Below are 21,959 nucleotides of genomic sequence, written 5' to 3' on the forward strand. Positions count from 1 at the left end.
AAAATTAAAAACAAGAGCATAAAAGACAAACGCAACAAATTATTACCTTCTTTTAATATGAATCTCAAAGCCACACACACACACACACACACACACACACACACACACACACACACACACACACACACACACACACACACACACACACACACAGAGTTAATCTGTCAGTCCTGGTGCTCGTGCTCCTGTCCTGGGATGAGCCAGCGGATGCTGTCCGTGCGCAGGATGCCGTACGTGGTGAAGCCGGCGATGAAGAGCACGGAGAAGACCAGCAGCCAGTCGACGCTCCTCACTGGGACGCCGAGGAGGGGGCCCAGGCGGTCCGTCTCCGTCACGTTTCTGTCGGGGCCCATCTCGAACCCTGAGACACACGTTACGCTGAATGACCCCGTTATCATAACAGGAAGGGACTCAACAACACGCAGCTCATCAACAGTTTTTTCTTTGATTTGTTTGACGAGGCCAAAGAAAAACAAAGCACACACGCTGTCGTGAATGTTACCCACAATGCCCCAGTCTGGCTGTAGATAAGAACACGCAGCACTGTGAACGCGCCTGAACCAAGAGGGCAAAGTTCAGAGTTGGTAACTATTTGAACTGTGAGGAAGTTCCCCTCTACTGCAGAGTTATTGTACAGGAAATAATACAGAATATTGCATGCCTTACACACACACACACACACACACACACACACACACACACACACACACACACACACACACACACACACACACACACACACACACACACACACACACACAGAGGCATTAATGTGCTTGTAGCACTTACATTGTACCTATAACGGTTCTTATCTGTAGCAAATTGTAAATTGGCTTATTTGATGAAATTGCACTTTCTTGTTTCTTGTTCTTCCGAGTTTGTTTCCTTGTGGTTAAATGTTCTTATTGTAAGTCGCTTTGGATAAATGACATGTGACGTAATGTGACTTTATGACTTTCTTGATTTATTCCCTCAGTAAACATTGTAAACATGACTTTATGGTCTCAGTCTCTAGTCTCAAGTCTTCTTCAACACAGCATGATGTTCATTTAGTGAATGATGGTCCATTTAAAGTCAAACAGACCATAAAGCAGGGGACGCTTTAGGGCGGGGCTACACGCTGATTGACAGGTCTCTACCTCCGCGTTGTCCGGTCAGTCAGTTTTTTGTGAGCTCTTTTCTTCAGTGTGTTTTCCCTCCCTTCATTTTGTGGTCGCCAAAAAACTTGAAACTTCATAACTAAAACCTCCGCCCACAGACCGGCGGGTGTTATCGAGGCGACTACGTCAGCTTCTTAGTCCTCCCCCCTCCCCCCTCCTACCTGTCTGGTTGCCGATGAAGGAGGTGAGCGTCTCCAGCGTTCTCTCCGTGTGGTTGAAGCGAGCCATGGGCTTGGCCCCCTGGAACAGCAGGATGTTGGGCACGGCCACCGTGCCGAACCGCGTGGAGAGGCTGCAGACGGTACAAGGCGCGACAATGTCAAGAGCACCACCCCCATACAACACAATCCAGCACTACGTCACCCAACATCGGACCAAGCAGAGCTGGGCGTTCCTTAATCTGCAGTGTAAAAAGTAAGACAACGGGTCCCAAGATGAATCCGATGAATCAGGATTTTTGAAAATGACGTTCAAAAGCCTCAAACGCGTCTCGACTTGAAACAGGTTCCACTTCCTGTCGGCCTCTGACAGGCTGCCGTGAGGAGTCCCGTGTAGACGTGGCTGCGTTTGTTTGGTCCCGGGATACAGACGCACAAGAGTCGGTTTAGTCAGATTATTAAAGCCTAAACGCACAAAGAAGAACTCTTGTATTGTTTGTCATCTAGGTGCTGTACCAGCAGATGTGGCGCAGGGCTGGAGAGGGCGCTGCTCCATGTCGAAGTGTCCCAGAGCAAGACACCGAACGCCTAAAAAAATGTAATGTACGTGCCTTTGGATAAAAAGCGTCAGCTAAATGACCTGTAATGTAATAATAAGCGATATTTTCAACAGACACAAGCCGAAGTCCCCACAGGTAATAAAAGCCACAAGCCTCACCTGCTGTGCTGCGAGGCGTCCAGTGCCAGGAAGTGCATGCTGGGAAAGACTCGGGGCAGGGCGTTGAAGTGAGGCGCCAGGCTGGCGGAGAACTGGCACCAGGCGGTGAAGAACAGCACCACGGAGCACTCGCTGCCGTTAGCATTCAGGAACTCCATCAGGTCCTGATATGGGGGGGTGGAGTAAAAGTGACCACCAGCTGCTCACATGATGTCTTTTACTAAATATTAAGCAATTCCTCCATTACATTCGTATTAGTTTTGCCCTCCTACGGTAGTCGTGTCTAGTAGAGAGTAAATGTTTACGTGCTCACTAAACACAATGAATATGGTTTAAGGGCCCGGTTGTTGCGCCTGGCAGTCGTCGCTGAGGGCGGCACAGTACCTGCGACGCGTTGAGGACCTGCACAGTGAAGCTGTCGACCCCCGTGATGTTCCTCCGGTCGCAGGTCACCTTGTAGGTCTTGGCGGTCTCTGTGGCGTTCTGCTCCTCGGAGGACGGGATGTCAGCGCGGACCATGTCCAGGGTGACCTGGGGGGGGGGGGGATTAAGAGGTAATTAATAGAAATGGAAAATGAACCTCGCATTGACCTTCTGCTGGCGAGTTACCTGCTGGGACGGCTCGCCGCTCACATCCTCCGCCCCGCTGGGATCGCACTGGGCGCCGCTCTCCTCAGAGGGGGGGGAGAAGCCCGCCTGCTGGTCCCTCACGTTTTGGGGGAAAAGGGACTCGATGTCAGACGGGGCGGTGGGGGCCACAGATCCCATCACGGCGTCGGCCATCTCGGCCAACTTGAACTGCCTCTTGGGCGGCGAGTCTTCTGACTCCACGAAGCGGGGGCGGTTCTCCTGTGACTCGTCATTCCCTGAGGAGACAACAGAAAGGAGCAGATGAGATGATTCTCCTCGCAGCGCCTCTGGGGAGACGCTGTTTTGGGGATGACCTCTTGTCTCTAGAAGTCATGTCCCGCTAAAGGAAGACGCATTGCAGACTCATCCAGTCACAGGGGGCGGAGATCATAAAGTCCACCGAGCTTCTTATTCGTGTGTCGTTTTAAAGAGGTTTGTCGCATTAGCTCTAGCTAACAGGTGCTAACCTGTAAGATCAGAGGAGCATCACCAGCTTCTCGGCTGAAACACCAAAGAGCAACGTTAACTTTAACGTGTTAATAAACCTCTAATTGGGGGTGTAATTTACGTCACGTCTCTATTAACGTGTAATAATAATAATAATACCTGATATCTTGTTAAAACGTGAACACGTCGTTGGGACGACCAGCTAGCTTATTGGCATTACGACACGCTAGCTGTTAACGGTCAGCTAACGTTAGCTCTGTTTAGCTAAAAAGAAGCTCTTACCTTGTGCGCTCACAGCCGAATACCCCAAAACATCAGAATGATAAAACATTAACGTTAGTAATAAAACATACGGAATGGAAACCTTATTTAAAATCGCCCTCATATTCTTTATTTATTTCGCTAATCGGATTTCACGACATGTTGAGATGATGCTTTTCGTCTCATAGGAAAGGTTTCTAGCGGCGGCGGAAGAAAATAATTGTTGCACTTCCGGTTCAGCTTCCGGACAATAACACGTATTCCGGCGTGTCGTTGATTCATTTATATCATTTCTTTTGTTTTGCGTTTATATACAAACCTGTGTGTGGCAGGTATCTCTGTAGAGCACCGTAAGATGATGTATTATATATGTATATATTAAGAATACACAGTATAAGCTTTTCCTTTTTCTAAAGAGGAATACAGTGTAAATGTCCTTTACCTCATTGACAGTTATTTAAATGATTTGCACAGCATGTCAAATTACATTTGTCAAATAATTTCCAGGCTGAAATTGAACTGATTTGGGAAATGTACTTGACTTCTGTATGTTGAATGATGCATAGGAATCTGCATTTATTTAAACAGGTTATTTGGTTTGTTGTAACTCAATGGTTCCCTCCCCTACTAAACCTTCATCGAGGTAAAAGACAATCATTATCACGAGAATCTGTTGGTTTCTTACTTAATGGATTAACACTTCAGTTTTTTAAAGATATTTTGATACGAGACTAAAAAAAGTCTCACTACACTAAAACAGTAAAATTGAACACAACGTTTCGTGTGTTATTTTCCGATTTATTACACAACTCTTGAACATTCCACAACGAGCATGCAGGAATAACTTGGGAACGACAGGAAGCTTCAGGAATAACTCGTTTCAGAAACAGCCAAAATGTGAGGTCATGTTTTTTTAAATCATCACGACTGACGACTTAATGCCAATGATCATAGTAAACAGAAATAAAGAGGGAAATATCGCTTCATGTGCACCAATATAACTCTATTAAACGAGTCATGATCTCGAGTCCATGTCAGAGTAATCCACATCCCAAGTCCTCCCTTGATCCCTTGTTCCCTTCTCTCCTCACAAAAAGAAAACCAACTAGACTTTGCAGCACACACATTCTGAGTAAAACAGGTGCACAGGGACCGTCGGGGTCCCCTGAGGTTACGCCTCAGCTAGGGCCTGTAGGCCAGGTGCTTCACACTCACAGCGGGGGTGTAACCGCAGCAAAGGGACGTCTGCAGGCTTAAAGACTTGTGAAGTCTGGGCAGTTAACAATTAACTTCTCCTAAAAAGATGAAACATGTTCTTGTGGAGTTTTAAAAATGTGTATTATCAGAGATCAAACTGTTAGAACAGAGCCTTCGCTCGAATGGGCATGTTTTGCCCACAGAACAATTTATATAAATTATTTATCTCGGTTTTTAGCAGTCTTCGCTAAACCATCGTTCTTTTAGGTTTGTTCAAACACAAGGTGCTTTTTTGAATAGACAATGCAGGAAATCCCCCAAAACAGGCTTCAGCCAACCTCCAAAAGGGGGCGGGACCAACCTCCCAGAAGGGGGCGGGCCAGATAGAGTCAGAAGCGGGACAGGTGTCAACATTTAGGTGCTTCTGAGGCTCCACCTGATCGTACTCCAGAGAAGCCCAAAGACATAACGAGTGAAAGCATTTCTAGCAAAAACACAGTAAAACTAAAATATTGGTTACGTATTAAACATGGCTACTAGAACTGCATTTAAAATGATTACTACTTTCAGAGCAAGAGAACATATAAATACGATAGCTAAGTTTACGTAGCAATTTACACTGCGTTCAAGAAAGTTGTTGTTTCTTTGTACAGGTTCAGAGGACAGAACATCCGAGCGGGACGGTGGCCTTTCAGGGCTTTTCTCATTTTCCTCAGTAACAGCTTACTCAGTGAGGAGTTGGGATATATTTGAGGATTCGGTGAGATAATGTGGTGTTCTTTGGTAAAGGAGGGGGGGTCTACACGTGAGAGAAGCCCTCGCACACCTGTATAAAAATACAACGATAATAGAAAGTGATAGTATCAAAGTTTACACAGCACGATACATACAACAGATTATTGCACCGAAGTTAACAAGTTCATATTTCCTCGCCGATTCCTTCTTTCAAAGAGCCGTTTATGAAAAAAAACATAAGAAACTGGACCTTCCGCAGGGCAAAGTTTGAAGATTTAAAATGATACAAAGTACATTAGGGACCTTTTTAAAATCCTGTCTGGAGTTTGTGCAACAAACATCCATCAACAGAACATCACAAGAGCACCGGCTCCAGAAACAGAAACACCGGCTCCAGAAACCGAAACACCGGCTCTAGAAACAGAAGCACCGGCTCTAGAAACAGAAACACCGGCTCCAGAAACAGAAACACCGGCTTCAGAAACAGAAGCACCGGCTCCAGAAACAGAAGCACCGGCTCCAGAAACAGAAGCACCGGCTCCAGAAACAGAAGCACCGGCTCCAGAAACAGAAACACCGGCTCCACGCTCTGAAAACAAGGCCATGAATACTCAGTGGACATTGTACACAATTATTAGGCAAGGCAGTATTGGAAACAGAATTTGAGAAGAATCAAACTTCCAGGAACCGGAACCTGAGAGTCCGGAAGCGTGAGGCGTTCAGGGCCCAGAGACACGGTGAGGAACACTGAACAAGACACACAAGATGAACCGTCGAGACACGAACAATCTGAAGACAGATTTTCCAAAGGTGTTGTGGACGGATGAGACGAGGACCAGAGTAACAGAGCTCCACAAGGTGGAGGCGGGGTTCTGGTACTATTAAACATGAGCTAGTTGGACCTTTTCGGGTTGAACATGGACTAAAAATAAACTCCTAAACCTACTGCCAGTTTTCAGAAGACCATGATTTTATTCTCCATCACCTGCATCGATGTACCGCGTGGCCAGTAAAGGCCTTAAAGGTGAACACACGATGACCTGCCCCCTTCCTCACCTGACCTCAACCCTGTGGACAACTTGTGGAGCCTTCTGAAGCAGGAGAGACAGAAGGAACCAAACGTTGATCGTCATCAGGAATCAGGAGGTCAGTGAAAGGAAGGAGGGCTAAAGGTCACGTTCTGCTTTTAAATGTCAGGAATGTTTATTATTCTCACTTAAACGAGTGAGAGAGGAAATCTACACAGAGATATTCGCCAAAACCTCACTTTTACTCTCCTAAATATTCAGGTTTGGGGTTTATTGTTATTTTGGATCGACCAAGAGCACTGTAGTTCTTCAAGCATAAAGATAATCCTCAAAAATACAACCTGCCTAATAATTGTGCACACAGTGTAGAGAGGGAAGTATGTGTGTGTATATATACACACACACACAGAAGTACACATATATATGTGTACTTTGTATTGTTCCCATAATGCCACAGACACAGATCGTGTGTTACTGATGAATTCTGATCACTAACTTTTGCTAATTTAAGACCGAATCTTCTTCTTGCTCTGCGAGGCAGAATTGTACATTCAGTAAAAGGTGAAAGGTCACAAACACGTTGCAGCTGGACTCTGTGTTTGTACATAAACGTTCAGTAAACAAACACCAGCTGGGACTTGTTGCTCCTCTCAAACATCTGGATGTTAACAGTTGTTTGCAAGTAGGTGTTTTTGCCCCGTGTGAGTGAACGGGTCCTGTAGGTCTACCGATGACGTGCCACTGAGCAAGGCACTTGCCCCCCCCGGCTGTTTGCATCCAGAGTGAACGTGCCTCCACTTTTTTTTTTTTTTTTTTTTACAAATGTGACGCATAAGAAGTCCCTCCATGTGGCGTTCAAAGAGCGACGGTGAACCTGCGCGTTAGCGGTGCTGCTACATGTAGCACGGTGAAAAGACCGAGATAAAAAGCCCCCCCTCCACGAACATCTGGGCGGGTGTGATGAAACTAGTGTTACATTATATTTGGTGGCAGGCACACAGATGACACCAACACGAATAATAGAAAACTCCTCAGAGCGGACTGGGAAGGATCACAAGCCCCCCCCCGGCCCCCCGGCCCCCCGCAAGCATGCAGAGGCTTCACTCGGGGGCCGTCTTCTCTTTGCAGGAGGGTTCGAGGAGGATTTCCTTGTGGGGCAGCGGGTAGGGGAAGGCCGCCCCGCTGCAGGCGCCGCCCCCGTAGGCCAGTTTGTTGAGGCGAGCGAGGCCCTTGATGCTCCCTGGGGGGCGCCCCGGGCTCACCTTGTACCCCGCCGCCCTGGTGGTCCCCAGCGGCCTCCCCGGGCTGGTCTTGAACCCCGCCGCCCTGGTGGTGCCGAGGGGCCGGCCCGTGCTGGTCCTGTACCCGGCCAGCTTGGTGGTGCCCAGGGGCCTCCCGCGCCGCCCCGACTTGCCCCCCCCCTTGCCGCTCTTCTTCTTCCCGACGTCCATCGGCGGGTCGGCGCCGCCTTTGATGTCGGGGATCTTACCCGGCGAGCCGGCGAGCGCCTCCTGTCTCTGGCACGCCATGGGCTTGTGTCCCTGGGCGGGCAGGGCCATGGGGGCCAGTGTCATCTGGAGAGCGGACGGGGGCGGGGGGGGGTAGAACTTGTTGGCCTGGGTGCAAAGGTCAAAGTGGGAGGGGCCGTGGTGGCCGTCCTCCGCCAAACACGACGGCCTGCTGCTCATGCAGAAGTCGCCACTTGTCACCTGCCGCATCATCTTCTGCAGGGGGGGGGGGGGGGGAGTTATTATCAGAGGCGAAGGAGGGCACAGCTCCATGCTGGGGGGGTCTGGGTGGGTGGTGCATGCTGGGGGGGTAAATAAAATGAACAAAGCGTGCAGACGGACACATAATGAGAATAAAAAGGACTAAAGGAGCAGTCCGTCATATCCGTGTGTTATGAATGGAGCGCTGGTAGAAGGTCAGAGGTCACGTGGTGGTCAGGGTGCACGCTGACCTCTGACCTCTCTTCGTCTATCATCAGCTCTTTAACGATTAATAATTATGGAGACGTGAATACTCTTTCTTTCTTTTTTCAGGTCTGAAGTAAACTGTAATTTACCGTAATGTATTCAGTGTTCTGTATCTGTGCCTCCCCCTACCTGCCCCCCCCCTACCTGCCACCACTACCTCCTCCCCCCCCCCTGCCCCCCCCTACCTGCCCCACTACCTCCTCCCCCCCTACCTGCCACCACTACCTGCCCCACTACCTCCTCCCCCCCTACCTGCCACCACTACCTGCCCCACTACCTCCTCCCCCCCTACCTGCCACCACTACCTGCCCCACTACCTCCTCCCCCTGCCTCCCCCCTACCTGCCCCCCTGCCTCCTCCGCCCCCTCGGGTCACTTTGTGTGGCGGCGCGTTCCGGCCGAATAAAGACGACATGAAGACATGAATGTGGATGCGGTGTGTGTCTGTGCGGAGGGGGACAGGGGGGACATGGGGGACAGGGGGGACGGGACGGGGGACAGGGGGACGGGGGGGTTACTGTACCTCGATTGTTGATTCGGTCCGCAAAGGGTTAAAGAGGAAAATGATCTTTCATCCCTTTAAAGCTCGACTGGATCCATTTTTTACCCCAAAATAAAAACGTCTCCCCGCCGCAGGGCGTCGGTCGCCCGCCGCGCAGCGCCGCTGGGGCCGGTAACCGTTAACGGGGCGGGGGGGTTGTTTTGTTATTTCCCAGCTCCAGAGGTTTGGATCAGAAGCGCAGCCATTTTCCATTAAAGCGTAATGAGGCTGCAGCGCCGCCGCGCATGCGCAGCAGCGGCGGCGCCGTCTACTTCCCGCTGGAGCCGTTTCACACTCAAACGACTGTGACCGTTTGCATCCGACAAAGAGCTTTATTCCGCATTCAGGTGCGCGCTGTTGTCCTGAATGAATCCCTAAACCGGGTTAAAAGCTCCTGAATGAATCCCTAAACCGGGTTAAAAGATCAATGAATCCCTAAACCGGGTTAAAAGCTCCCCAACAACGATGAAGATACAAAGGAAAGAAAGCAGGCAGCAATAAACTAATAAATAAACTGGCATCAATCAATCCGGGTACAAACAAGGCAGGAAATATAATACATATAAATAAAAATGAGTCACCAGTTATTAAAAATAGGTTCATTTTCATCTATTTGCAGGGCTGATTTCAGCCAGCTGATAACAGTTCATATCTATACATTTAGATTTACTTTCCACGTCTTTTGATTTCCCTCTTTAAATGAATATTCATGTCTTAGATCACGGATTCAGATCCAACCAGAGACCATATTAAGTCATCTAAACATCTATATTTAAAATATGTTCTATAATGCAGTATTTATTTATTTCATTATGTTGGATAGCATTCCATATGAGGACACTACTTACCGGTTTGCGTGATTCAAACAAATGGAGACTTATTTTATTACACATACTTTTATTGTGCAGAAAAGTAAAAACATTTCTCATCCGACTACTTCCTGGTTTGGACGTTGTACAAATGTGACCCAAACAAAGGAACGAAGTCTTCTGTTGGACCGTCGGTTCAGATCGGAGGTCAGAACTGCGACAGACATTTAGGTGTCCGGTCCGCAGAGCAAACTAAAGGGGGGGGCGTTCAAATATGAAGAAAAGAAATGCTGAACTGAGGTAACGGAATAGAGAACTATTAAAAACATGGGCTAAAACATTCCTCGACCTGGACCAGGGCGTACGGCCGACGGCTCCTCCTCTACAGAACTTTGTACCGGCTTTTGCTTGTCGGCTGGTAGGAATTTTGCTGAAAAACAAAAACCAAAGAGCGACGTCTCACATGTGCAGCACGTTGAAAGGAGGCGACGCTGGAAGGCGAGAAGCGAGAAGCTACTTACTAATCTGATGAGCTCCTCCTTGATCAAGCGCGTGATCTCCGTCTTGGCTTTCTGCACAGCCAGCTCGTTTGCACCTAGAAGACATTCACATGCAGCGGTAACGTTCCAGCAAAGAGGCCGAGAGACGAGTGTCAGGGGTCAGAGGTCAGAGGGCGGAGTCACATACTTTCAATAGCCAGGTAGATCTTGCGTTCTCCCTCCTTGGGCTCCTTGCCTGGAGGGAAGTAGGTTCCTCGGATGGTGATGGCGGCCTCCGAGTACTCGCCGATCCTCTGCAGAGCTTCCTTAGACGTCACCTTCCACCTGGCCGTCTGGGGAGGAACGGCAGCACTCGGTCACACGTTCTGCTGCACTCGCTCTCCGAGTCGCCAAAAAGCATTAACGCTTTTCTGCTCTTCACCAGGAAAACAACTAAAGAACTTCAACCAAAACAAGTAACTCAATACTATAACATGTTTTCTCCCACGGGAATAAACACGATTTTCCTGCTGGTTATTTCTCGTGTGAGGTTTTCGTCTGGTCTTCTTCCTGGCTGGAAGTGGGCGGGACAAAGGTGATGTCACACGTCCCGGCGCCAGTCATCAGCGTGGGAATGAGGTTGTTTGTGAAGGACGGGGGGGGGATGTGCCCACCTGGGGGAAGTCGTTGATCTCCAGCTCCTCCTCGTATCTCTTGACCGTCTCGGCCTGTTCAGCCGCCTGCCGCTCCTCCTCCAGCTTCTCTACGGGGGTGTAGTTCAGCTTGGCGTTGATCTTCTCCGCCAGCTGCTCCGCGATGGTCTTCGCCGACACCGAGGGCGTCATGATGGTGCCCCCACGCAGGATGGCGTTGGTGGCCTGCTGCATCACGTCCTGCACGCAGAGAACAGCTCGGATTACGTTTACAGCTACGTGGACCGTAAACTATTTAATGGCATGAAATAAAGTTACAGATAACATTTAAAGATTTGAGGAATATGGTGTTTTATTTTGGCGGGGTCCCTCAACAGAGCGGCCGCTATCGACAGACTGACGTACCTGAGCCTCGGCGCCCAGGTTCTTCTGAGCGTTGATCTTCAGCGCCAGCCTCTTGGCCATCTCCAGTTTCTGGATGTTCCCGGCGGACGGGGGTCCGAGGCCCGGCAGCCCCCCCTGGACGCCCGCCGAGGAGGAGCCCGAGCCCGAGGAAGCGGAGGCCGACCCGGGAGCCGACAGATCCTTCACCCTCTTCTTGGAGTTGAACATGCTCTCGATTTGCTCCTCAATCTGGGGGGTAAAGAGAAGAAGTGGACGTAACCAAACAGGGCGGTGATTCCTTGCGTGCGGCGAAATAATAAATATGAGCGCTTGTACAAGCCGTCATTGGCGGACTATGAGGACGCCGGACGGCCTCTGATTCATGGAGGGAGATCTCCACAAACAAGGGGAACAAGTCGTGGAGGAAAATACGGGACAAATGTGTCCTTGATGAAAAGCAGCAGTGTGGATACACGGGGCAATAAAGTCTATGATCAATAAATAAAGCAACCAGCGACTTCCACACACAAAGACGTGACTCTCTGGTCCTCTTCAACAGAACACGTGACTCCACCTGTTGTTCTGGAGGTGAAAAGACTTTACAACCAGGAAGTGAAACCAGCGCGTCTCCCTTGAGACGTGGCTCTTTAGCTCGAGACTCACGTCCAGGGCGCCGTCCTCGTCGTCCGAGTCCTGCAGCCCCAGAGCGGCTTTCTGCAGCTTCTTCCTCTCGTTGGCCAGAGCGTGTTCCGTCTCGTCGAACTTGAAGCCTTTTCCCGAGAAGCCGCTGCTGCTCTTGATGGACTTTCCCTCCTGCAGCGAGGACACAGACCACCGTTAAGACTCCCGGCTTCCCCCACAACGCGACCTCGCCGGACCCCCCCCCCCCCCCCCTCACCGCTTTCTGCTGGTCCTTGAAGGAGGCCCACAGCTGCTCCAGCTCCTGCGGGACGGGCGAGCCGGACAGCTCCAGCGCCTTGATGATGTCACCGGCGTAGCGGACCTGATCGTCCGTGATGAAGGTGTAGGCGAAGCCCTGGAAGGAGGAGCACGGCGTGAGCTCCCTGAACCCCCACACACCATTTCAGAAACATATCGTGGGGGGGGGGGCGAGTGGCGAGCGGCCGACCTTGTTGCCGGCGCGGCCCGTGCGCCCCGCCCGGTGGACGTAGTCCTCGTAGTGGTTGGGGCAGTTGTAGTTGACCACCAGGATGAGCTGCTTGACGTCCAGCCCTCTGGCCGCCACGGAGGTGGCCACCATCAGGCGACACGCCCCGTTCTTGAAGTCGTTGATGATGCTGTCTCTGTCGTACTGGTCGATCCCTGAGAGGTCGGCGGTGAAAGGAGGATCAGACTCTGGGGGGGTGAAGCTGAACGTACGTACATACATGTAACATGATCCCCAGACTGCAGGTTAGCGTGTGCACGATTACAAGGATTTGTATTATTTATATTCTTCACAGCGGAGCAGAGGTCCAACCAGCTGCTCCAAACTAGCACGTGATGCTCCTGCTCACCGCCGTGCAGCGACATGCAGGGGTACGAGGCCTTCATCAGGTCCTTCAGCAGCGTGTCCGCGTGCTCCTGTTTGTCCACGAAGATGATGACCGAGCCCTTCTCCTGGTAGTGACCCAGGATCTCCAGCAGCTTCAGGAACTTCTTGTCCTCTTCGATCACCAGCTGCAGAGCAGAAAAGGAAGGACTCAACGGACGCGGTTGCGCCTGGGTACCGAGCGCAGGCCGCTGAGGCCTCTCCAGGGACTCACCACGTGCTGCTCCACGTCGGAGCAGACCACACTGCGGCCCCCCACCTGCACCTCCAGGGGCTTGGCCAGGATCCTCCGGGCCAGCGCCTCCATGGCCCGGGGGAAGGTGGCCGAGAACATGACGGTCTGCCGGTCCGGGCGCACGTTGTCCACGATGCGCATCACCTGATGGGGGAACCAGACGACGTGTTAGACCTTCTGTGCAGTCAAACCAGGGTTTCTGCACCGTAGTCCATAAGAAACAAAGACTCGTATGAAGAACGGCAGCTTGATTTCAGTGATTCTCTGGTGAAGAACACGAAACGTAGACTTCCCCGAGTGAGAAAAGCTCTGCTGCTGATTGAAGGAGTCTAACTGTCTCCTGGAAGTTATTTATTATTTATCAGTCTGTGCAGCTCCTTAAAGTAGAGGACGCTGACCTGCGGCTCGAAGCCCATGTCGAACATCCTGTCGGCCTCGTCCAGCACCACGTAGGTGGCCCGCCGCAGGTTGGTGACTCGACCTGCGCGCCCAGAGAAGAGGGGCATGATGGGAAACGGTTAACCTCAACAGACTCCCTCAGTCAAACGTGAAGGCAAAACACAGGCAGCCTTTCCTGTCAGCTAAACACGTTACAGCACTGGGCTACGTGGTTCTGATCGTGGTTGCGGTCTCTGGTCTTGCGTACCATCTGAGGGGAACGAGGGACCTGTAAACGTCACAAAACTATACAAGAGCCGGCGCCCCATCGAGCATTATCTGAGCGGGCGCCTTGTCACCTACAAGGGAAACATATTAAGAGATTACCTCGCATGTGTGGAACCAAGGAGAAGCCAGAGATACAGAAGGACGCGCCGCTCAGCGCTCCGGTTCGCTCCAGCTCCATTAAATAAAACAACTGGAACACCTCTGTGTGAGCTTTGGATACTGAGATGCATGCATGTCAAGGAAGCCCGGTGGAGCTCCTCTTCCTCACACAGCCCGACGCCCGCGGGTCGACTCACCGCTGTTGGCTCCCAACATGTCGATCATTCTGCCCGGGGTGCACACGATGATCTCCGCTCCTCTCTTCAGCTCAGCAATCTGTGAGCCAAAGAAAAGCACTTTGAGTCAGAGACACAAACGAAAGCAGTCTGGAGCCGTCAATGCTACCTGCGTTTGATTGACAGGCGGTTCGTCCAATCCCCTGCCAGCCCTGTGTAACAAACCACCTCATCCACAGCTCAACGCTCACATGGGAGACGGGCTACCAAACAAAAAGATGTTGTGTAACAATGAAAACCTTTGACCTTTGAGGGTGTTTATTGCTCTTCAGCAGACATCATGACCCCCCGAAGCAGGTACAGATGTCCCGCTTAGATCCTTCATGAAGGTCTGCGTCTGTCCCGCTGGGCCTCCCTGTGCAGTCGCTACTTCTGTCAGAGGGATTGTGTGTGTGTGTGTGTGTGTGTGTGTGTACCTGCTCGCTGATGCCCGTGCCTCCGTAGACACACACCACCCTGAGGCCCAGCTGCTTGGAGAACTTCTTACACTCCTTGGTGATCTGCAGAGCCAGCTCTCTGGTGGGAGTCATGATCACCGCTGTGGGGGGGGGCCCGGGAGACGTTAACAAGGTTAGCGAGGGCTGCAGTGGCCACAGAGGTTAGAGGCGCTGTGGAAGAATAACCGCTTGTGGAGGTTCTATTTCTTCCCTCTGACCTACAACTGAACCGAGTGCCTGAGAGGCATCTCAGCGCTACATCACCCCCCCGAGTTATGAAATGTCCCCCCAGAAGAGACAACATTGGTTCCTCACAGATGGGTCCCTCGGACTCCTCCAGGGGCCTCTGGTCCATGATGTGTCTGAACATGGGCAGCAGGAAGGCGATGGTCTTGCCGCTGCCGGTCTTGGCGATGCCGATGAGGTCTCGGCCCGACATGATGGCGGGGATGGCCTGGGCCTGGATCGGGGTGGGCTTATCGTAGCCGTGCCTGGGGAGGGAACCAAAGATGTGAAGCTGGCTGGCCGTAAAAAAGACGTCTAAGCACGCGTTGTTTAGGCCCCGCCCTCCTGACCTCCTCATGGCGCTGAGGATCTTCATGGACACGCCGCACTGCACCCAGGTCTTGATGGGTTTGGGACATCCCTTCCCTTTGACGTTGATGCCCTCCAGCTCCAGCCGGTACGTGTTCACCTCTTCACGGGACAACAGAAGGAGGTGAGATGGGGGGGGGGGTTTATTCAGGTCTTGAATGGCTGCACGTTGTGTTCACTGACCTTCCGGCGTCATCCTGGCCAGCTCGGGCACCTCCACGTAGAAGTTCCTGCGGTACGCCTCGTACTGGATCTTGCCGTGGTCCACGGGCTCCAGGACCTTCCTCTGCTTGGTCTGAAAGCCCGTCAGAGCCGTCTGCAGGTCCACCTCCTCCTCCTCTGATGAGTACTGACACAGGGAGGGGGAGGGGGGGGGGGGGGTCAGGTCGCTCTCTCATTGAGAGGGAAAGCTGGAAGGTTTGAAGCTCACCTCCATGGCGTCCTGGTCGTTCTCCATCAGCTCCCCCTTCTTCTTGTGGGTGTTGGGTCCTTTTCTGGTTTTAAGGACCGTCATCACCTTGGTTACCGTCATCGCTCCTTTCTGTTAACATGAGACCACTCAAGTCAACCTGGACCATCGGAGGAAGAAGCATCACTGAACATCTGAAGGTGCAGCTTCCTGCCCTCGACTCACCTTGTCGTTTCCCTTCATGGCTCCCATGTTGAACTTCTTCACCTCCTGCTTCACCTCCTCCATGTAGGCGTCCAGAGGGTCGACGTCGTCGTCCTCGGCCTCCAGCTCCATTGGGGCCTCGCTCTCCTTCTCCTCTTCCTCCTCCTCTTCCTCCTCCTTCTCCTCCTCCTTCTTTATCTCCTTCTCTTCGTTCTCCCCCTTGCCCTCTCCGTCTTCCTCATCGTCTCCTTCCATCGGAGCAGAGTTGTCCTCGTCGTCGTCTGAAACAAGGAGTCCGTCATGAGAGGAGACGAGGAGATAAGGAAAAGTGAGATGAGATCATCCTTCATTAGTCCCGCAGCAGTAAAGGTTAAAGTGCACAGAGGAGACATCGTACAAAGAAACAGATAATAGTATTATAATAAATAAATAAATAAGCAGTAATAAAAAACAAAAATCCACAATAAATTAAATGAAATATTACATTTGCAGGCAGAATGACGACTGTAGCTAATTAACATTTTAACAACTGACTGAGGAGTAAACCACTAAAACGCTTCCTCACCCTCGTCGTCCTCCAGGCTCCACTTCTTGCCCTGCTTCATCTCCTCCAGCTCCCTCTTGATCTCCCCAATGTTCTCGATGGCCTTCTTCCTCTGCTCCTCCCTCCACTTCTCCACACGCTCCTTCCTCTTCCTCATCTCCTCCTCCAGCTTGTTCTGGTCAAAGTCTTGCTGCAGGGACACGGAGCAGAGATCAGACACTCCTCCTGCTCTTTTTAGAGACCAGCTGGAACGGGATGAAGGTCACTTACGTCCTCCACCTTCTCATCCTCCTTCTCCTCTTTGATCTTCTTCTTTTCGGATAAAGGGTCCACACTGTCCTTCTCCTTGCTCCTTGACCTGAAGAGAAGAACACAGTCAGGAGAAACACTGGTGCGGTTGATCTTGAGACGTAGCATTTATTCTATCTTTTAATTAAGTCTCACTTTTCGTCTGGCCTCCTGCTCTTGCTGGGACTAGCGGACCGGGACCGCCGAGCTCGGGTCCTGCTGCCTGACCTCCTCCTGTCTCGGCTTCTGGACCTCCTTCGCTCTCTGCTCCTGGAGCGCCTGGATGGCCAGAGGAGGACACCAGAGGAGGACACCAGAGGAGGACACAGAGGAGTGTTGGTAGTTGGTAAATAGTAAACAAACTAAAAACAAAGTGCAGCCGTCTCATTGTGATTAACTTGTGCATTTAGATGGCGGTATTCTCTCTCAGCCCCATTTACATGTGGATGGACATGATGTTCTAGATCCATCAGCTCCATGACGCCGCTTTACTGGTGCCGCAGCGTAATCATTCCCCCTCCGCGTTCCGTTTGGTTCCGTTAACCGTAAACAGCTTCAGAAGCCGGGATGTTTCGATCTGAACAACAGCGTAAATAACTCACCGGACTCGTTTCCTGTCCCTGGACCGGGACCTGCGGCGGTCCCGGCTCCGAGATCGCTCCCTGCGGTTCCGGTCTCGGTCGTCCTTCTTGGAGCGTTTGTCCGGGGAGCGACTCTTGGAGCGGCTTCCCGACCGTCCCCGGGACGTGGACCTCTTCCGGTAGTGTCTGAGGACCACACGGCATGAAGACACAAACTAACGTCACATCCATCAAACACATTAGGCTTCGTATTCCGGCTGTGAGCCGTCCAGCGGTAACGTGTTAGCGGCTACGCGCGTTAGCTTAGCATGCTAAACGAAATGACAACGACTAGCTAAAGTTTGGCTGATAGTCGCAATCGATAATCAAACAACAATAGCGGTGATAACGCGGACCAACCTGGACTCGCGTCCCATCGATATTCAGCTGCGTTGTGTCTTCTTAAAATAGACAAAACGTCTAAATATTCCGCGGACAAGGAACGAGTGCGATGGACGCTTGTTTGTGTCCGTGAACCCGCACGTTAAAAAACTGCGCCAGCGGAGTCCGGGGCTCCGGCCGGGCGCGCGCCCCCGCGCGGCCGGAGGTCGGAACTGCGCGAAGGCCCTACGGAAGCCCGGGAGACAAAGGCGAACTACCAATACTTTCACATGGAGTCAATAACAAAACACGTAGTGAGATATTCCCATTTTATCTGCAAACCAAAGTATCATAATACCATTTTATGGTTTACATTTGGGAAAACAGAGTTCATACCGTTTGCATTTAGTTTTTGTGAAAAAGATAAGAGTTACACTTGTCTTCCTTAAAAAATGCTTAATTTATCAAATATTTAAATATCTAACTTCACCCTGTGTATTACGATACAAGTGATATTCCAATGTAACAGATTCCATTCTATATTGGAACACAATGGTAGAGATCTGCATAGAAGTCAAATCATAAACATCGTCGTCTCAGGCTGTTGCACACGTTCTAGTTTTTATTTGGTTTGAACTTTACATCACGTCAACAACGAGTCACTTACTGAAGAGAGATGAAAGAACTAACAGACGAGATCGAGATAATGAAATTCACTTTGATAAACAAGGAGCACAGAAGAGAGTATCGATGAAACATTTATATGAATGAGGCTCCAGAGGGGACGAACCTGCAGAACCACAAAAACTAACCGATGATCCCAAACTCCCCCCAATAAAAGCACCTTTAAGCAAAATAAAAAGCTGGGCCTTAAAGGGCGAAATGATAAATGTCCTCTGACTTTCCTGAAAGGGGAACTACTCATTCAAAGCAGGCACAGGATGACATCACCAGCATCATCATCGTCATGACGAAGGACGTCCCCGTTCCTCAATGCTGTGATACCGGAAAATAATCCAGATGTTTCTCTCTGCCTGATGTTACAGCAGAAGAAGGAAAACAGATCTTTTGAGCACATAGTTAACATAGAATGATAAAAAAGGATCAAAGATTCAAATCAGAAGTTAAGAGTTAAGTAAAGAAATGAATCCCAGGAGAAATCTTGTTTCCCAAACTTCTGTGTAACTGCTTTTGTTTAAAAGGGAAACTTTTCAACTGTGACATTTTGTGTTGTTTTTTTACACCCAAATAAATAAATATCACCACAAAACAACGCAGCACATTCTTCTATAAGCAAAGTGACTCAGAGATCTGTTAAAACAACAACAACAACCTCCAGACCCTCTGGTCACACGTAGCTTAGCATTAGCAGAATCCAGGACACATGAACAGCGGCAACGGAGCGGCTGTGCCTCGTTGCTATGGAGACGGGGGGGTCACTCCGAGCCTCTCGTCCCGTCAGGCGCCTCCGAGCCAACGAGCAGCAGGACCTCGTGCGACAGGATGAAGGTGAAGAAGTAGACGCAGAGGTCGGCGAAGACGTCGGCCATCCTCCGGTACGTGTCCATGGAGCGGTTGATGACCTCGGCCGGGATGCCGGACAGTAACAGCGCGGCGGTGAGCACGGTGGTCTGAGCCTTCTTCTCCACCTGGATTCAAAGAGAGGTGTGATAGAAACGGACTCCGGCTCATACAGATGTCTGGCGCCAACTCACCTTTGGGAAGTATTTGAACAGCCCCATGTAGGCCAGTTCCAGGGTCAGAAACGGAGCAAATACCGACTGCAAAGACAAGATGACACAACGAAATCTGGTTCCTGCGGGTCGGATGCATTATTAAATGAATACATGACACATTGACCGTGGGTCAAATCTGCTGACTCACCAGGAACCGGCAGACAAAACCCCTGACGAAGACCGCGAGCAGGACGCTGCCGACGAGCCGGAAGACCCTGAAAGGATCGAACTCCTCGGCCTCGGCCCCCGCCTCCTGCGCGGGCTTCTCGTTGGCCAGCTGACCCCGCAGTTTCATGGCGTCGTCGAAGCGGGAGAGGTACTTCTGGAGGCCTTGGCGCGGAGAGCCGCCGAGGTCGTCCGGCGCCCGCTCCCCCCTCGGCCTCTGACGGACCCCCCCAGCGTCAGCGTCCAGGGAGCCTGCTGGGGGCTCGCCACTGCAGTCCGGCAGCGGCGAGCCCCTCCTCTCCGGCGTGGCGCCGTGGGAGCGACTTCCGAGCCCCGAGGCCTCCGACCTCTGGGAGAAGGACCACGGCTCCGTCCGGTCCAGGTCGAGGTGGAAGCGAGGTTCTGCAGGACGCAGCAGTGACCCGGCTGGGGGGGTTGATGCTTTCAAGTATTTATCAACGAACATCACAATCATTACTTTATATTATCTCAATGAAAACGGAGAAAATCATTTTGAAAACCTTATTGTCCTTTTCCTATTTTTTCCGGCTGTATGGCTAAGGACAGGTGATTAGCATTAATGCTACATTTACCAACAGTCCCCAGATGTGGTCCTGTTCTAACACAATAGTTTATCCAGATGCGGTCTTGTTTTACCAGGATATTCTACCCAGATGTGGCGCTAGACTCTGCGCATCGGTTGAAACATCGTACCGTTGTTTTCGGACTCGTTCGTGGGGAAACCAACGATTTTGTTCATCCTGTCCTCGGAGTTCATGAGCAGCTTCCTCCTGCGGGTCTCTGCCCGCCGCTGGGCCGCCGACAGAGAGGCGGACTTCGCCCCCTCGGTGGTCTCCCCGGACTCCATCTCCAAATACGTTAGCGTCGACTGCAAAGTGCACTGTCACCCCGCACAAGAGAAACACAAGAACTAACGCACCCACGGCCGCACGACCCGGACCCGAACCACCGAACCACACGGTGAACGCTGATGGAGAGCGAGCGTTGTTTGAGGGGAGGCGACGCACAGTGATGACGTCACGTGGGTTTAAGCTGCCGACGCGGACTATGCAACAAAACTGATCAACGCTGAAGCTTCTATATATGTACATATACAATTGCTTTTATGTATGTATGTGTATATATATACATATATATATATATATACCTGTCGCCAACCGTGTTCAACGTTTCCGAATCTACAAATACGAACTGTGCAAATTAAATTAACATGAAGACACTCAATCCCAACAATAGAACTGAGTTAATCAATTAGATCAATACATTATTATCATCAGTTTTGAATTTATTTGTATTATTTATTTTATGTCCACCTGCTGGTGGCTTTCCTTATTATTGGTACCATGTATTACAGAAACATGTGTCAACACATGTCTCACTCCTGCAGCGTTAAATCATAATTGATGATAAGGTGATATGCGCAGTGGCAGGTTATTGATCAACTTAACAGTTGTATGTTTTCCTTCTTAAACCGACAGTAAGTAAGTCAGACTTCAATTGAACGAGTTAAACATCTGGACATTTGACTTGATCTTTACCCGGTAATCGGTGGCGTTCACATGTGGTTTCCGTAGTGTAGTGGTTATCACGTTCGCCTAACACGCGAAAGGTCCCCGGTTCGAGACCGGGCGGAAACAAGGTTTTGCTTTTCATTAGAAGTAAGGTTTAGCAATTGTAATTTAAAAGAGGACATTTACTCACTATGTCTTTTTATTATTCAAAAAAACCCCGACTAGTTGGCACGTATCTTAATGGAGTCAAAAGTTACATATCTTACATCTGTGTGTGGTTTGATGGGTCGTGGAACACAGTGATCATCGTTAGCTTCCCTGTACAGGTAACTGTACCGAATACTCCTTCGTCCCCGAACACACCATTTGTATAACTATAGAGTGACGCTCAATAAAGTGTAACTACATGGTGGTCGGTCATCAGTTTCCGTAGTGTAGTGGTTATCACGTTCGCCTCACACGCGAAAGGTCCCCGGTTCGAAACCGGGCGGAAACAACCTCTTTTTTATTATGTTTTTCCACATTTATTTATGGGTTGAGATTCGAGACAAAATGTTTCAGACAACACAAACAACCTGGAAATATTTCCCTACGTAATTTTGACCAGTATTATTAGGAATGGACACATATTAGCAGGGTAAATACCTTATAACTGTTTTAACTATAGCTAGGGCTCTGGTTATTACCACAACTAGTCTGTGCTGTAAACATACCACACATGACATGACCCAAGGTTCCTTCCTCCCTCTCAGGCTGACGTTCCCTCCTGACGTAGTTACTATTAGTTTCTATAACCAAGTGCCTGCGGTCAGTTTCCGTAGTGTAGTGGTTATCACGTTCGCCTAACACGCGAAAGGTCCCCGGTTCGAGACCGGGCGGAAACACACTTTTAAATTCCCAACACAAATTAATGCGACTCTTTCTAAATAGCTAAACCTTATTTGTGGTCTCATATACAAGTTATCTTAGTTTATTTTAAAGCTCTTATCTTGTCCGACAATGTGTCCGACACATTTGCTCTAGTAACAACTGAGTTGTTCAAAACTATTACTCTCGTTTAAAAACGTTGACTTACATGTAAAATGAATTACATTTAATTACATATAATTTTATTTACATACATGTTATGTACCCGTCGACATCTCT

General features: G+C 50.3%; 4 protein-coding genes and 3 non-coding genes across 10 annotated transcripts; 3 read left to right on the top strand and 4 right to left on the bottom strand.

Annotated features, from left to right (window-relative positions):
- Window positions 1–37: 37 nt before the first annotated feature.
- Window positions 38–3,642, bottom strand: txndc15 (thioredoxin domain containing 15). The gene is made up of 6 exons (XM_040169118.2): window positions 3,396–3,642; window positions 2,646–2,902; window positions 2,421–2,567; window positions 2,037–2,200; window positions 1,322–1,452; window positions 38–361 (listed from the first exon to the last, which is right to left on the bottom strand). The coding sequence occupies exons 1-6, from the start codon at window positions 3,496–3,498 to the stop codon at window positions 165–167; spliced, it is 999 nt and encodes a 332-aa protein (XP_040025052.1). The 5' UTR covers window positions 3,499–3,642; the 3' UTR covers window positions 38–164.
- Window positions 3,643–4,151: 509 nt separating this feature from the next.
- Window positions 4,152–9,106, bottom strand: c7h5orf24 (chromosome 7 C5orf24 homolog). Of its 2 annotated transcripts, none has more exons than XM_078107060.1 (2): window positions 8,833–9,106; window positions 4,152–8,058 (listed from the first exon to the last, which is right to left on the bottom strand). In XM_078107060.1, exon 2 carries the CDS (start codon window positions 8,053–8,055, stop codon window positions 7,435–7,437), a length of 621 nt encoding a protein of 206 aa, XP_077963186.1. In that variant the 5' UTR covers window positions 8,056–8,058; window positions 8,833–9,106; the 3' UTR covers window positions 4,152–7,434. The 2 variants fall into 2 exon arrangements, with proteins under 2 accessions (XP_077963186.1, XP_077963187.1); XM_078107061.1 differs by having other exon boundaries at window positions 4,152–8,144; window positions 8,833–9,071.
- Window positions 9,107–9,730: 624 nt separating this feature from the next.
- On the bottom strand, window positions 9,731–17,595 carry ddx46 (DEAD (Asp-Glu-Ala-Asp) box polypeptide 46). Its single transcript, XM_078107065.1, has 24 exons — window positions 17,420–17,595; window positions 17,042–17,206; window positions 16,596–16,718; window positions 16,422–16,509; window positions 16,173–16,341; window positions 15,629–15,888; window positions 15,425–15,535; window positions 15,178–15,343; window positions 14,976–15,096; window positions 14,716–14,891; window positions 14,380–14,501; window positions 13,925–14,003; window positions 13,361–13,443; window positions 12,942–13,106; window positions 12,693–12,855; window positions 12,305–12,498; window positions 12,074–12,211; window positions 11,839–11,988; window positions 11,197–11,424; window positions 10,813–11,031; window positions 10,347–10,491; window positions 10,181–10,254; window positions 10,009–10,089; window positions 9,731–9,911 (listed from the first exon to the last, which is right to left on the bottom strand). The coding sequence occupies exons 1-23, from the start codon at window positions 17,434–17,436 to the stop codon at window positions 10,042–10,044; spliced, it is 3,204 nt and encodes a 1,067-aa protein (XP_077963191.1). The 5' UTR covers window positions 17,437–17,595; the 3' UTR covers window positions 9,731–9,911; window positions 10,009–10,041.
- A 383-nt stretch (window positions 17,596–17,978) lies between these two features.
- camlg (calcium modulating ligand) lies at window positions 17,979–20,395 on the bottom strand. Of its 3 annotated transcripts, none has more exons than XM_040169124.2 (4): window positions 19,996–20,395; window positions 19,265–19,683; window positions 19,096–19,161; window positions 17,979–19,029 (listed from the first exon to the last, which is right to left on the bottom strand). In XM_040169124.2, exons 1-4 carry the CDS (start codon window positions 20,147–20,149, stop codon window positions 18,817–18,819), a joined length of 852 nt encoding a protein of 283 aa, XP_040025058.2. In that variant the 5' UTR covers window positions 20,150–20,395; the 3' UTR covers window positions 17,979–18,816. The 3 variants fall into 3 exon arrangements, with proteins under 3 accessions (XP_040025058.2, XP_040025057.2, XP_040025056.2); XM_040169123.2 differs by having other exon boundaries at window positions 19,265–19,707; XM_040169122.2 differs by having other exon boundaries at window positions 19,265–19,722.
- A 471-nt stretch (window positions 20,396–20,866) lies between these two features.
- On the top strand, window positions 20,867–20,939 carry trnav-aac (transfer RNA valine (anticodon AAC)). The gene has a single exon. It is a non-coding gene; the product is annotated as a tRNA-Val (tRNA).
- Window positions 20,940–21,236: 297 nt separating this feature from the next.
- trnav-cac (transfer RNA valine (anticodon CAC)) lies at window positions 21,237–21,309 on the top strand. Its single transcript has one exon. It is a non-coding gene; the product is annotated as a tRNA-Val (tRNA).
- A 315-nt stretch (window positions 21,310–21,624) lies between these two features.
- trnav-aac (transfer RNA valine (anticodon AAC)) lies at window positions 21,625–21,697 on the top strand. Its single transcript has one exon. It is a non-coding gene; the product is annotated as a tRNA-Val (tRNA).
- The last annotated feature ends 262 nt before the right edge of the window (window positions 21,698–21,959 follow it).

This window comes from Gasterosteus aculeatus, chromosome 7 (assembly GCF_964276395.1).
Source record: "Gasterosteus aculeatus chromosome 7, fGasAcu3.hap1.1, whole genome shotgun sequence".
Classification (NCBI taxonomy): Eukaryota; Metazoa; Chordata; class Actinopteri; order Perciformes; family Gasterosteidae; genus Gasterosteus; species Gasterosteus aculeatus.